This window comes from Tauraco erythrolophus, chromosome 5, assembly GCF_009769465.1.
Source record: "Tauraco erythrolophus isolate bTauEry1 chromosome 5, bTauEry1.pri, whole genome shotgun sequence".
Classification (NCBI taxonomy): Eukaryota; Metazoa; Chordata; class Aves; order Musophagiformes; family Musophagidae; genus Tauraco; species Tauraco erythrolophus.
In genome coordinates, this window is record NC_141469.1 from 38,527,073 (window position 1) to 38,542,943 (window position 15,871).

The window sequence follows — 15,871 nt, forward strand, 5'->3', positions numbered from 1 at the left end:
CTATAAGGTCACCCCGGAGCCTCCTCTTCTCCAGGCTGAACAGCCCCAACTCTTTCAGCCTGTCCTCATAGGAAAGGTGCTCCAGCCCTCTTATCATCTTCGTGGCCCTCCTCTGGACCCTCTCCAACTGGTCCATGTCCTTCTTATGTTGGGGATTCCAGAACTGGACGCAGTACTCCAGGTGAGGTCTCACGAGGGCAGAGTAGAGGGGAAGAATCACCTCTCTCGACCTGCTGGCCATGCTCCTCTTGATGCAGCCCGGGATGCGGTTGGCCTTCTGGGCCGCAAGAGCACATTGCCGGCTCATATTGAGCTTCTCGTCCACCAGTACTCCCAAGTCCTTCTCCTCAGGGCTGCTCTCGATCCATTCACCACCCAGTCTGTATTTGTGCCTGGGATTGCCACGACCCAGATGTAGGACCTTGCATTTGGCCTGGTTGAACTTCATGAGGTTGGTACGGGCCCACCTCTCCAGCCTGTCGAGGTCCCTCTGGATGGCATCCCTCCCTTCCAGCGTGTCGACAGCACCACACAGCTTGGTGTCATCGGCGAACTTGCTGAGGGTGCGCTCCATGTCACTGTCCACGTCACCGACAAAGATGTTGAAGAGGGCCGGGCCCAACACGGACCCCTGAGGGACACCACTCGTGACCGGTCTCCACTTGGACATCGAGCCATTGACCACTACTCTCTGAGTCCGGCCATTGAGCCAATTCCTTATCCACCGAGTGGTCCATCCATCAAACCCATGCCTCTCTAGTTTAGAAAGAAGAATGTCGTGCGGGACAGTGTCAAAAGCTTTGCACAAGTCCAGGTAGATGATATCTGTTTGTTGACCCTTGTCCACCGATGCTGTCACCCCATCATAAAAGGCCACCAAGTTGGTCAGGCACGATCTGCCTTTGGTGAAGCCATGTTGGCTGTCACCCACCACCTCCTTGCTCTCCATGTGCCTTAGCATGGTTCCCAGGAGAATCTCTTCCATGACCTTGCCAGGCACAGAGGTGAGGCTGACCGGCCTGTAGTTGCCCGGGTCCTCCTTGTTCCCCTTTTTAAAAATGGCGGTTATGTTCCCTCTCTTCCAGTCATCGGGGACCTCGCCAGACCGCCACGACTTCTCAAATACAATGGCCAGTGGCTTGGCAACTTCTTCCGCCAGTTCCTTCAGGACCCGCGGATGGATCTCATCAGGTCCCATGGACTTGTGCACCGTCAAGTTCCTCAGATGTTCCCGAACGTGCTCTTCAAGTACAGTGGGCGGTGGTTCATCCTCACAGTCCCTGCTAGTTCTTTCCACAGCTTGGGTGGTAAGACAAGAGGCTTTATCAGTGAAGACTGAGGCAAAAAAGTCATTGAGTACCTCAGCCTTCTCTATGTCCCGGGTAACCAGAGCACCAGTATACTTCTGGAGGGGGCCTACACTCTCCTTGGACTTCCTTTTGTCCCCTACATACCTATAGAAGCTTTTCTTATTGCTTTTTATATCCCATGCCAAATTCAATTCCTTCAGGGCTTTAGCCTTCCTCACCTGATCCCTGGTCACTCGTACAGCTTCTCTGTATTCCTCCCAGGCTATCTGTCTCCACTTCCACCCTCTATAGGCTATCCTCTTCATTTTCAGTTGGTTCAGTTGGAGATCAGCACCTCCCTCCCCATTTGCCCTCCTCAGCAAGCCCTGAGAGCAATGAGGTCGCCTCTCAGTCTCCTTGTCTCCAAACCAGACAAATCCAGAGTCCTTAGCCGCTCCCCATAGAACATTCCTTCGTGGGGTCCAGAACTGCACCCAGTGCTCAAGCTAAGGCTCTTCCAACGCTGAATACAGCAGGACAGTCACCTCTTCTGACCAGCTGCTTATGCTCTGTTTGAAGCACCGCAGGACATGGTTTGCTCTCTGGGCTGCCAGGGCACACTGCCGGCTCCTGGTGAGCCTGCTGTCGACCAGCACCCCCAGACCCCTTTCTGCAGGGCAGCTCTCCAGCCGCTGCTTCCCCAATTTATACTTGTGCCTGGCGTTACTCTGTTCTAGACACAGAATCCGGCATTTGGACTTCTTAAATTTAATCCCATTAATCATTGCCCAATGATTAATCCAATCTATCTAGATCCCTCTGCAAGGCTTCCTGTCCCTCAAGAGAGTCAACAGCACCTCCTAGTTTCATATCATCAGCAAACTTCTCAATGGTGCATTGAACTCCTGCTTCCAGATCATTGATTAATATATAGAACTGGCCCTAGAATTGAACCCTGAGGGACGCTGCTGGTGAAAGGTCACCAGCCAGATGTAGTCCCATTCACTAAATCCTTTGAGCTCTGCCTTTCAGCCAGTTCTTCACCCAGTGCACTGTGAACCTGCTCATCCAACAGTTGGACACAGTGTCCAGAAGGATGCTGTGAAGGACAGTACCAAAAGCCTTATTAAAATCTAGAAAAACTACTTCCACCACCTTCCTTTCATCCACTTGATCAGTGACCTTATTGTAGAAGGATATCAAATTACTTAAGCAGGACTTTCTTCTTGTGAACCCATGTTGACTGTGGCTGATGCCTGCGTTATTCTTTAAATGCCTTTCCACAGGACCCATGATCTTCTCCATAATTTTTCCAGGAACTGAGGCCAGACTAACAGGTCTGTACTTTCCTGGGTCTTCCCTCATGCCCTTCTTGTGAATTGGAATAACATTGGCTAGCTTCCAGTCAACAGGGACCTCCCCAGACTCCCAAGTCCTATGGTAGATGATCAAGAGGGATCCTGCCATAACATCTGCTAGCTCCTTCAGTACTCTGGGATGAATCCCATCAGGCCTCATGGACATAGAGTCATGTAGGTTGGAAAAGACCCTTAAGATCATCAAGTCCAACTATAAACCTGATGCCCTGTAGTCCACCACTAAACTGTGACCCTAAATGCCATGTGTACATGTCTTTTAAATACCTCCAGGAATGTGACTTAACCACTTCCCTGGGTGGCCTCTTCCAGTGCTTGATAACCCTTTCGGTGAAGAAATTTTTCCTAATATCCAATCTAAACCTCCACTGGTGCAACTTGAGGCTGTTTCCTCTTGTCCTATTACCTGGAAGAAGAGACCAACACCCACCTTGCTACAGCCTCCTTTCAGGTAGCTGTAGAGAGCGATAAGGTCTCCCCTCAGCCTCCTTTTCTGTAGACTAAACTTCAGTTCCCTCAGGTGCTCCTCACAGGACTCATTCTCTAGACCCTTCACCAGCTTTGTTGCCCTTCTTTGGACACACTCCAGCATCTCAGTGTCTTGTAGTGAGGGGCCCCAAACTGAACACAGTATTTGAGGTGCAACCTCACCAGTGCCGAGTACAGGGGGATGATCACTTCCGTAGTCGTAGTCCTGCTGGCCACACTATTTCTTCATAGAATCATAGAATCATAGAATCGTTAGGGCTGGAAGGGACCTTCAAAGGTCATCTAGTCCAACCCCCCTGCAAGGAACAGGGATATCTCCAACTAGATCAGGTTGCTCAGGGCCTCATCCAACCGGGCCTTGAACGTCTCCAGGGATGGAGCATCCACCACCTCTCTGGGCAACCTGTTCCAGTGTTCTACAACTCTCATGGTAAAAAATTTTTTCCTAATATCCAACCTGAATCTACCTCCGTCTATTTTAAAACCATTACCCCTTGTCCTATCACAACAGGCCCTCCTGAACAGCCTCTCCGCATCTTTCTTGTAGGCCCCCTTGAGGTACTGGAAGACCGCTATAAGGTCACCCCGGAGCCTCCTCTTCTCCAGGCTGAACAGCCCCAACTCTTTCAGCCTGTCCTCATAGGAAAGGTGCTCCAGCCCTCTTATCATCTTCGTGGCCCTCCTCTGGACCCTCTCCAACTGGTCCATGTCCTCCTTATGTTGGGGACTCCAGAACTGGACGCAATACTCCAAGTGAGGTCTCACGAGGGCAGAGTAGAGGGGGAGAATCACCTCCCTCGACCTGCTGGCCACGCTCCTCTTGATGCAGCCCAGGACGCGGTTGGCCTTCTGGGCCGCAAGAGCACATTGCCGGCTCATATTGAGCTTCTCGTCCACCAGTACTCCCAAGTCCTTCTCCTCACGGCTGCTCACGATCCATTCTCTGCCCAGTCTGTATTTGTGCCTGGGATTGCCACGACCCAGATGTAGGACCTTGCACTTGGCCTGGTTAAACTTCATGAGGTTGGTACGGGCCCACCTCTCCAGCCTGTCGAGGTCCCTCTGGATGGCATCCCTCCCTTCCAGCGTGTCAACGGCACCACACAGCTTGGTGTCATCGGCGAACTTGCTGAGGGTGCACTCCATGCCACTGTCCATGTCACCGACAAAGATGTTGAAGAGGGCCGGGCCCAACACGGACCCCTGAGGGACGCCACTCGTGACCGGTCTCCACATGGACATCGAGCCGTTGACCACTACTCTCTGAGTCCGGCCATTGAGCCAATTCCTTATCCACCGAGTGGTCCATCCATCAAACCCATGCCTCTCTAGTTTAGAGAGAAGAATGTCGTGCGGGACAGTGTCAAAAGCTTTGCACAAGTCCAGGTAGATGACATCCGTTGGTCGACCCTTGTCCACCGATGTTGTCACCCCATCATAAAAGACCACCAAGTTGGTCAGGCACAATCTGCCTTTGGTGAAGCCATGTTGGCTGTCACCCACCACCTCCTTGCTCTCCATGTGCCTTAGCATGGTTCCCAGGAGAATCTGCTCCATGACCTTGCCAGGCACAGAGGTGAGGCTGACCGGCCTGTAGTTGCCCGGGTCTTCCTTGTTCCCCTTTTTAAAAATGGGGGTTATGTTCCCTCTCTTCCAGTCATCGGGGACCTCGCCAGACCGCCACGACTTCTCAAATACAATGGCCAGTGGCTTGGCAACTTCATCCGCCAGTTCCTTCAGGACCCGCGGATGGATCTCATCAGGTCCCATGGACTTGTGCACCTTCAAGTTCCTCAGATGTTCCCGAACCTTCTTGATACAACCCAGGATACTATTTGCCTTCTCGGCCAACTGGGCACACTGCTGGCTTATGGACATTCAGCTGATACAACTGGTCCCTTACAACTTCAGTGTCCTCAAATGGGAAGTTGCTGTTCCCACACTTGTGGTCCTCTGACTCAGAGGACCGGGCAGTCTGAGGTCCATCAGTATTATTAAAGACTGAGGCCAAAAAAGCATTGAATGCCTCTGCTTTTTCTTAATCCGTTAGTCACGTGACCAACTTCAACAAGTATCGGTCCAACGTTTTCTTTAGACCTCCTCTGGCTTTTAACATACTTAAGAAAGCCCTTGTCATCTGACACAACACTGCCCAGTTTCAACTCTAATTGAGCTTTGGCCTTTTGTGTCTTCTCCCTGCATGTGTGAACCGCAGCTCTGTAGTCTTCCTGCGAAGCCTGACCTTGCTTCCAGAGATCGTACAACTTCTCATTCTTCTTGAGCTCCATGAGGAGTTCCCTGTTCAGCCAAGCTGGTCTTCTACTCTGCTTGCTTGACTTGTGACACAATGGAAGTGGCTAATTGTCAGGAATAGCTTACATGGGATTGACCTATGTTGAGGCAGGGGTTATAGCTGAGTGACGTTTTAAGCTTCCTTCTAGCCTCATCTAATTTCTAGTTTAAAGGAAAAGTGAGGTTAAAGTTGTGTGGCTTTTTTATATAACAGCCAAAATTAAAAATATTGGTACTCAAGATAAATTAAAAGTTGATTATCTAGACTTTTGCATGTGCTCTTCTCTTTAACAGAAAATAATGAAGGTGCTCTTCATACTCCAGTTAATGAAGTTAAAGCAACTGCAACATTGAAATCCACGAGAAACAAAGCTGGCAAAGGTATGCTCTAGCTTTTTCTGGCTACAATACCAGTTGTTTTTAACAAAACTATTTCATACTAACTTTTTGTGAACGTATAAAAACCATTCAGTCTTCATACTCCATTGTAATTTTTAAAATTTTATTTGTTAAAAGATGAAAATAGTCTGTTTTGTGGAACTTTTTGTGCTATTAGCCTCTCCCAACAACACAGATTTAAAAGAAGAAGAAAAAGTCTGACTACAGGATTTCGAGATAATTTGGCCACAGTCACTTACAGTAATGTACAGGTGTTCATGGGAGAAGTGGTACACTGCGGGATTTTTGTTGTTGGTTTCGTTCCATCACTACATGCTGTCTGTGGTGACTGCATGTTTATGTTCCAATGCGATATCAAACACTGAAGAAAGATACAAAATTAGTTTAAGAAAAGAAATGGTATCATGATATGAAAAGAGACTTTTGCTTGTACTTAGGACAACAGAAAGCAGTATCAGGAGTGAGGTCTGTGAGCAGAAGAAACGCTGGCACAACTGTAAAATGCAGTAGTGAAAGGTAAATCTTTTTCTCTCCACCATCAAAACCATGATGTCAGTTCTAGCAAGGAAATTTAATTCAAATGTTTTTGTTCCTTAAAACCTGCATCTTTAATATCCTCTCTTCCTCATACACAGATAAATACTTAAGAAAAAAGATGTCTTTGAACTGATACTTTTGAAACAATAGCAAGTTTGACAGTTTCATATCTTATTATCACTAAGAGCCTGTAAATTTATTTTTTTAAACATACCTTTTTGTGCATAGAGTTAATATACATTCTTGCTGACAAAAGTTAGATTTTTGGCTTACATTATTACCCTTCTTCCAATCACTTTTTTCTGCTTTTTTAATAATTGTTCTATGGAGGAATAATTTTTTTTTATTTTTTGTTTAAATTATTTTCCCCCCCCTCCACATTTTTATTGCTTGTTTTTCAGCATGTGGTTGATAAGCTTCTAAAATGACTGGTAAGTGAAAGCAAATATACACAATGTTCTTTCCCTTAGGATCTTGTACGATATAAGCATTAAAATGACATTATCTTTGTTATTTTCAGCTATGCTCACTCTTTCTCAAGGAAGTAATCCACAGACTTCAGGGTGACTGAGGTCAATCATTCCCATTTGTCTATTTGGCGTGTTTACTTGATACCACCTAATCTTTTGGGGCTTTTCCTTGTGTTGCAACTGCTGACAGTTGTCTTTTACTGATACTGCAATGTCACTTGGAAAACACTAATACATTCTTCTCAAAAAATAAAAAGTTTATAATCAGTAAGAAGTACTTTTGTTCTTTAAGACCATGTTTCAAGTTTGTTAACATAAAAACTCTTCAGTTTGCTTGGTTCTTTTGGCCTTACTGTAAAATATTTTACATTTCAGTGGCGATGAAATTCCAGAATCGGTCCCAAAGACAAGTTCAAGGCCTTCAAGACGAGCAAAAACAGTGGCGCTTGAAAAAACGAAAATGAATCTTTCAGGACTTTTGAATAGGGAGGCAGAGCCATGAAGACCAAAGGAGAGAAAGCGTCCTTTGTCTAATGCTGGTAGTTACATCAGACTTGGAAAATAAGATTTGTATTGGTTTTAGTCATATTTAACTTTTTACATTATGATCATTTATAATTCTAGATTTTTCTAGGAACTTTTAATTTTTTTAAAGAGATGCTTTTAATGATTTTCCTCATATAAAATCCATCATTCATGTAATAAAAAAAATACTAAAATATTACCTGAACGAAACTTGGATTTCTTTGTTTTAATTTATAGAGAAGAATACTTTTTATCTGCAAATAAAAATCACTGTTGGTGGTAAGTACTTAATATAGTTAAAGCTGTTTTGATATTTAACTTTATTCAGGGAGAATGTTTGGCCCAGAGTGGTTGCTTGTGATGGCAGGAATTTTGAATGTACCTACCTTTAATGCACCTGCTTTCTACATTTATTAGCCTGTGCATCTGCTGACCAGGTATTATTGCTCATGTTAATATAATAGAATGAATCTTAATTTTGAATTCTGTTTCCTGCAGATATGTGTCCACTTTTTTTAAAATAATGTCAAAAGGGTAAAACCAAGTTACTGATTTTACAAAGGTAAGGCTGGAAGTCTGCTACCGATCTTGACCTTGTTATATAAAATCAGTGATGTGCTTTTAGAAAAGCATAAAAATACTTGTGGTCCACAGTAAGATCCAATACAGAAAGGAATATTTAAGTACATAAAGGAAAAAAAATGAAATACTTTATAAGGTCTGTGTACTATCTCTACGAAGTGGCATACAATTGTGATTCCTTTGTAGCTTTGAAGTTCACAAACCTTTTTCTAACAACGTAATCTAGGAATAGTCATGAGTTTTACAGAGACAATAGAAGATTAAACTGCACATAGTAGTCACTGGTGTCTGAGCAGACTCTCTCTGGAAATGCTGATTTTTTTTGGTTTGGAAGCACTCTGTCAATCATGTCTTTGTTACAATATAGGTAATTTCCAAGGCAGTTGGAGAAAACTCATGTCTGTTCCTTGACATGTGCACCTCAACTACTGATGCTGAATGCAGCTTTCTAAGGAACTTGCATTTAAAACAGGTAAATAGGCTGCAAATGGTCTTCGGTAATTCTCAGAAATGGCTTAGAGACACAAGTGAAAAGTAGCGTCCCCAAAGTGTAAAGCCCAAACTATTACGCTATTTTCAAGCTTGCGTAAGGAAAACACACAGGATTGTGTTGCTTTTCCTCCCTTTCAGTTTTTGTTGGAAACTTGTCAAACCACAAAGGGCCATGACACGCTTTTCTGATATTTGCTATTCAGAAGCTTATATAACTGTGATAAATTATTTTTATTCATAATTTTAAACAGAATTTTGAAGTCCTGAGCTCCCTCTTTTGATAATTCTTTTCTTCAAATCCCCAACTTGTGTTCAAGTGTGAGTTTGCACTCAAGCAACCACTTGCGATCAGAGACAGTGTCTGTCCCCTTTAATGCTGCCTAAACATGGTTCAAAAGGGTGAAGTATATCTTTCAGTTGATTGTCAATCAAAGCTTCCTTTGTGCTTTAAAGCTTAGTTATTTTTTTTTTTTACATTTCAGTTACAAATTCTCTCACCCTCATTCTCGTGAGTGGTTTGGTCTTCTGCCACTAATACACTTTCAACAACTGCTGCTAGTCCAATCTTACTTTTGGTTAAAATGAGTTTCTAGGAAAAGCAGGAGAAATAAAAATTTATAAAGGCTTCTCTGGGAATGCCTTGCTGAATAAACTGAAGACCTTCAGTTTTGCCACCTTGCTGTTCTGTCGTGCCTTGCCCTGCATGGCAGGTTCTGTCTCTGGCATCTCTTAGGAGTGGTGTACTGGAAAGATCAGGTTTCCCTGAAGTCAGGATGTCTCTGCTGTCTTCACTTAATAGAAGGCAGACATTGACAAACTGAAGTGAGTTCAGTGAAGGCCCCCAAGCTGGTCAGGGGCTGGAGGGATGGCCCTGTAGGGGGGAGAGGCTGAGGGAGCTGGGCTTGTTCAGCCTGTAGGTGTTGGGAGGACCCCTGGTTACCTATAAGGAGTCTGTTGAGGAGGTGGAACCAGGCTCTTTGTTGCATATGATGGGAGGACAAAAACCAATAGGTGTTAAGTTGAAACTCAGACCAGATGTAAGGAGTAAAAGACAGTGGAACAGGTTGAGAACAGTTGGATTGTGTTGCCCAGAGAGGCTGTTCAGGCTCTGTCCTAGGAGGTTTTGAAGACCTGACTAGCTAGAAGTCCTGAACAACCTGCTCTGACCTCACAGCTGGCCTGCCTTTGAGGAGGATGTAGAACTACGGACTTCCTGAGGTTGCCCTATGCCTGAATTACCCTGTGATCCTCTTTCAGGGTAGAAACTTGACCAGCAACTGGCATGTAAATTAACTTCCAGCCCTTCTGGGCTCTTCCCCTGCCCTGCTGCCTATCAAGGGAAGGGTTTTCTGTGCAATAAAAAATTGGGTATGCTCTTGCAAAATTACTTTGTCTTTTGAGGGATGGCTGCTTGATTGCAGGGTAGGATGGTCAGATGTGTGTTGTCTTTTTCAAAGCTGATTATTAGCAATAATCAAGGTTTGAATGTATGTAGCTGACTTTCTGAGAAAGTGGCATGTGGTAGCAATAGAGTACATCAAAGGTACTAATGAGCCAAATCTGGAAGCATCTTACTACCTGCAGTGAAAAAATCTTGAGTTAGTATGCATTGCTCTCTAGCTAAAATAATGTTGCTGATTTTTATTTACTTTAATTCTATGGGTTGAAAGTACCTAACTTCCTGGATGCTTAATTAAGGAATAAAACTTTAATCCCTAAAATATTGTAGTTGACTTAAAACCAGCCTCTTTGTTGCTCTGAACCAGTTACAGTGTATCCTCTCTTTTCGCTGGCTAAACACAAGAGGCTGTAAAACAGGAGCCACACTAGACCTAGACTCGATTCCATATTAAACAGTGATAAAATAGCAGTGGTCATTTGTTGTCAAACTTGAAATGATCCTGTTTTTATTCCTACACTAGTTTTTGCTGCTTAAAACCAGTTTTGTGATGGTATTTGTCTGCTTGTTCTCCCTGAAATGAGAACATCCACGTGGCATCTCCTCCTTCAGGCCCGTGAACAAGATACCAGCTGCATTAGTTCTACTGTTTGTAAGACTGTTTTTGTGTCCCTTTTGCATATCCCTGACTCCTTACGGCTCCTCTTGTGCTTTGGTGGGGCTCCACTTCAGTGCCTTTCCCCCGGGAAGTTTAATTCTCTGTTTGGCTTTCTTGCCACGTAGAATCCAAGTGCATTAAATAGTTGAGATACATAGAGACCCTCTAGGCAGTGTGGCATGATGATGAGTGTTCATTCTTTTAATCATGTTTGAAACTGTCTGACACTTCAGTGACTCAATATCCTCATGGGATCCTGTGAGACTTACTGGAATCCACAACAATCTTTTTATTTCAGTTACTGTATTGCACCTGCAAACCAATAGCCTTTTGTGAAGAACAACTGCATCTTCACTTTAAGTAAGATGATAATTTTAAGTGAATCCTTAAAACTTTTGTTTTATAAAATACACCGTCTTCTAAAGAAATTTCCCTCTGGAAAATTAGTTCTTGGCAAGTAAAGGACAGACAACTTGTTAAGAAATTGAATTAACAAACCTCTACTCTAGCTATTGAATGTATGACTCCAGAAAAGAGAAATGCATCATACAGTTTTATTCTAACACTTCTGTTATAGCTCTATTAATAATAAAGTTTTGATGAATGAAGTACATGAACCTTGCTAAAGCTGATCTAAGCAAGGAATGTCTACAATGGAGTCAGCTACAACCATTTACTACTACTTCGAGTAGAGTTTAAAATTTTGATGTTTACATTGAATTTCCAAAGTACATGTGGGAAAAAATGAAATAGGAAGAGCATTTACATCCATTTTAATTGGTGGCAGGCATAAATTCATAAAAACAAAAGAGGAAGAAAGACCATTTAGCAGAAACCTCAAAAAGTGCAGATACAGATTTGTTGAATGACAATCTTTCAAGAGATTCTCCTGCAGGCTTGGCCTTTCTCTTAGACATTACGGTCATTAAACACTGTCACACAGAAGTTCTCAAGATAAATGAAGATGAGAGCATACTGCAGAACCAAACTGGTGGTTCGATACATTTCAATCCATTTGCAAAGGAGATCTCCTCAGATAATTCAGCTTTTCTTTTACTGCTTTGCTTCGAGGTAGTCGGTCTCCACCTGTTACAGATTTGTTTGAATTGTTATTACCATAAATCTTTACATGGTGACCTATGCCACAAATTACATTAATATATTAAACTTTCGTGCACAAAAATAAAGTTGAGAAATAATAATTAACCTTAAAGAACATAGAAAAATCACAATACTATTAAAGGGGAACATCTGATTCTGATATAAATTTGTACTGCAAGAATTTCATGATGGTCAGATATGAAACTTTGTATTTAAAAAAAGAAAGAGTACATCAAAACGAATAATGCTAGTAGTAATATAAAGCCAAATCACACAAGATCATTTCAAGATCAATGTAATAAATGCTTATTATTCAGCAGAAAAAAAAAAATCAGGAACAATGTACAAAATAATAGTGCAAGAACAGCTGCAATCTATTTGTTCTCATCAGTTTTGAGATTTTGGTTAAAAACTTTACAGCTGGTGAGAGATGCTGCTGAAAAACTCAGATTCCACTCAGTGGGCTGATTAAGGCACATCTTTATGGACTTCAAATGTTCATTTTCTGTGTTCATGTCTATTGAATTCTGCGGCTCCGAGACTTTCACTTGTAGCGTGCTGTGGGAAAAGAAGTGGGGGTGGGAGAGGGAAAAAAATGAGAAAAAGTTTAGTACACTTTCCTCTTCCCCTGCAAACAAGCAAACTGATAAGAGGCAAGATGAGGTGGTGGCAGGTGGTGAATACTGTTGGGGTGTGTTTGCTGTTTTCCTGCACTGTGCTCCAGAAACACCGAGATCAGAACCTGGCTGTGCTGTGTTGTGAAAGCAGATGGGGCTCGTTTGTGTTGAAATAGCAGAGGTCCTGTTGACTTGCGGAGACTGTCCCAGGTCGGCCTCCTGCTCGCGCTGTTCCTTTGCGCAGGAACAGCGTGTTCTGCAGACTGGCCCTTCTGACTGCGGTAAAACCACAGAGCAAAAACTGGGCAAGAGTTTTTTGCTGATATTGTTGATTTAGTACAGCCATGAAAGGACTAATATAGAGACAGCTTTTATTTTGTTTCAAATCTAGGAAAATAAGTAATACAAGAAGGGAAAGAAACCCAGCTCTTTGTGGGGATCGCTAAGCAGACTACAACACAGGTAGATCAGGTGGCTCAGAGCCCTGTCCAACCTAACACTGAATGTTTCCAGGAATAGGGCATCTACCACCTCTCTGGGCAACCTGTGCCCATGTTTTGCCACCTTCACTGTAAAAGGATTTTTCCTTAATATATAAAGCACTGTAATTGTGCACAGGTAGAGTGTGGAGATCTTAAGTTCAAACTTCTCCATCACTACTATTTTTGGTTTAGTGCCTACCTCCTGCAGTGGTCTGTGTCTATGTGCAATTCATTGTTTCTCACCAGCCTTTTCAATGATTTCAAGAACTGCAAGAATGATACTAAGTTGGAAATATTTCTAATTACTGAGATACTAAAAATAAAGTTCTATGCATTGTAATTAAGGGTAGGAGATAATGAGTGTGCTACAAACTACCTGCACACAGTTTCTCCTATTGAAGGGGTGTTTAAGCAGCAAGAGCATCTCTTAATGGCTCTTACTCGCTGCATTGCAGGAAGCCAGGTCCACCACAGGATTTAGGTGCGAATTATCAAGGACTGAATCTGCTGAAGCGTAGTGTTCACCTGCGTGGCCAGTCTAGCTGAGGACATCCAGTAATTATAAGACTGCAACCTGAAACATATTTCCTTGTGTTACTCAAATACTATTGACTGATCAAACTTCCTATGTCATGGCAAGAAGAAAAGACAGCTTGTGTAACAGCTAAAGGGACAGTTCCTGGTTATTTTTCATAGATCATCTCAAGCAATTTTAATTCTTTAACATTTTTATGCAAGCTCTCTAGAAGGCTGTGTGCCTTTCTGACATGGTAGCAAAACAGGCATTTCTAATTTACTAATCCTAGTTTCTAACCCTCTGTAACTGGGGTTCTGCTCCCAGGCCGTGCATTTCCTTCTATTCTTATTCTTCTGGCTCTTATCTTTTGTCTTGGTTTTGCCTTGTACCCTTTTCCTTCGTTCTTTTCTGGTTTGCACATGCTCTTGTTGCTCTGATCTTTTTCGTTCCCATAGGAAACACAGAGTGCAAGCACAGGTGACAGAGCACACTTTCGTCATAAGGTTACTTTCTTGAATTTACAACCTCTTCAGACTTGAATCTTTGCCCTCGCTTGCTGTGAGGAAAGTCAAAGCCTTTCCTTATGACCACGGGATTAAGCGTACACAGGAGATGGTGCTAGGGCTGACTTCTGAAGTCCTGCAGCAAAACTTAAAACACTTAACAGAAATAAACAGCTAAGTGAAGAGACAGGGTTGAATGTTGTGCTGTTTTGGGATTGTTGTTCAGGCTTTTTCTTTTTTTTGGTGGTTGTGGCTGTTGTCTGAAAGCATTGTAAATGCCTTGGGAATCAAGTAATTGCAAACTATGAAGTAGCATGTACCTGCAAAGTGCTTTAAAGAACAGTATTTCCACTGTCTTTAAAGCAGCAGACACATAAAACTTGTTTAATGCTGGACAAGTGCCAGACAGAAGAAGCTAAAGGTTCAGGCTTCCCCAATGATTTGGCATGTTACTTCCATATGTAAACTAGGACCTGTACTAAATTGGTATGGCTCGTTTTTTCCAAACAAACACCACTGCTAGCAGTAACAGCTTGTACAGTGGGATTTGGTGTAACTGACTATAATTCCTTCCCATTTGCTTGGACTGCAAATCAAAACAGAGTGCTGTAATACTATGAAACAGCATTTTCTGAGTAATTGCCTGTAATGGTGCCCCTCTCCAAGGGACTGTCCTACTCTTTTAGTTTTGGACAGGTTTCTGTACAAGGTGTAAAAGGCGGGACGGAATTTGCAAAACTAGAACTGAAGTATGTGCTGGTATTTGTCATGCAGAAATTTACCTCTTGCAAAAGAACTCCAGGAAATTTGAGGGTTTGGCATTTTAAGAGAATGCATAAAACAGGAATAGAAAAATATTAAATTAATGTGGTTTTTTTTTTTTCAGTTTCCTAGTGTGGGTAACATTCAACATAAAAAGCTCAAGCATTTTAGGAAATTTTACCTCAGTAAAAATGAAGTGGAATACAATTAGAGATCTGCATTAAGATGTTCATTAACCAAGAAGAACCTCGTTTTCATCTTGCTCTTCACTCTTTTACCTGTGGTGATTTGTTTTCTAGCTGTTGATGTAACAAGGTATGAAAAGGATGTATTTAAATAGCATTTTTGAAGCAGAGAATGTAATTAAGGTGTAAAATTAAATAGAAGCAGTTGAATTTCTCCAGCCAGATCCATCAACAGCTTCTACTCCAACTTTTATTCTGCTCTGCTTACAAAAGGTGTGTTCCTAGCAAAAGACAGACATGTTTCATACACCAGCCCTCCTGTCAGAAGAACTACAGGTTACAAGCTGATGCTACCACAAGCTATGAAGCCTGTTTTGGTAGAGCTTGGAATTAGGCTGTAGAGTATCTCTACTTCATGTCCTCCTGGAGTTCTCCACTACCAACACGTGCACCAGTAAGTGGATGGAGGTCTCTTTAACTTCCTAGACAACAGACGTTTACTGATGTTACAGAATAGTCTCTAAAAAGGTTAGAATTTCCAATTCTGAAGCCATGTGTTTACTATTCCAGCAATTACCATCTGCTTTGGTTTTTTTCACTTGGGATTGACTCAGTTAATGAGCTTTTGAGCATGTGATTTTTGGAAGTAACATGGAACATGAATTCCAACCGTGGCATATTCAATAGTTCTGCTTTCACTAGTGAATTCAAAGACAGGCCAACAGTGTTAAAAGTCCAGTGAAAAAGAAGAAAAGTCTTTATCTTTTTAAACATTCTTTGTATGGTAAACTAGTGGTATTTCCTGAAAATTCAGAGGCTTTTCTTCATTTTCATGCTACTGTCTACCAGCCCTTGTCCTCTAACTACTCTTGAAGTGTTGGTAACATATTTACTGCTTAATTTAAAAGATTTTGTATTTCAGAGTGTACAATAACTGGATCCTGATCATTCTTGTCTCTTAGAAGGCAAAAATAATTTTAAAAAATACAGAAATGAGACTAAACCTTTTTGATCTGAAACAATAGCAATTAAAAAAAATATATCTTGGAGAGCCAAGGTCTGTGTTTCTACATACAGTCCCTTGGCATGCACTGTATTCCAGTTAAAACTGCTTGACTACAAGTATTTAGTTTTAAAATTTTGCTTTTCTTTCTTTAGTTCTACCCAAATCATTGTTATGACAATAGAAATACAGC

The 15,871-nt window shown here is 42.4% G+C and overlaps 2 protein-coding genes across 2 annotated transcripts in view; one reads left to right on the forward strand and one right to left on the reverse strand.

The window, feature by feature from the left end:
- Positions 1–7,404, forward strand: part of NCAPG (non-SMC condensin I complex subunit G) — a 33,439-nt gene extending 26,035 nt beyond the window's left edge. The window contains exons 19-21 of the mRNA XM_086611568.1: positions 5,741–5,827; positions 6,283–6,361; positions 7,228–7,404. Of these exons, the coding sequence (XP_086467694.1) occupies positions 5,741–5,827; positions 6,283–6,361; positions 7,228–7,354 (293 nt within the window). The 3' untranslated portion in view covers positions 7,355–7,404. The remainder of the gene's footprint in view (positions 1–5,740; positions 5,828–6,282; positions 6,362–7,227) is intronic.
- A 4,703-nt stretch (positions 7,405–12,107) lies between these two features.
- LCORL (ligand dependent nuclear receptor corepressor like) overlaps positions 12,108–15,871 on the reverse strand; it is an 82,015-nt gene continuing 78,251 nt past the window's right edge. Inside the window, exon 8 of the mRNA XM_086611654.1 lies at positions 12,108–12,167. Coding sequence (XP_086467780.1) covers positions 12,108–12,167 — 60 coding nt within the window. The remainder of the gene's footprint in view (positions 12,168–15,871) is intronic.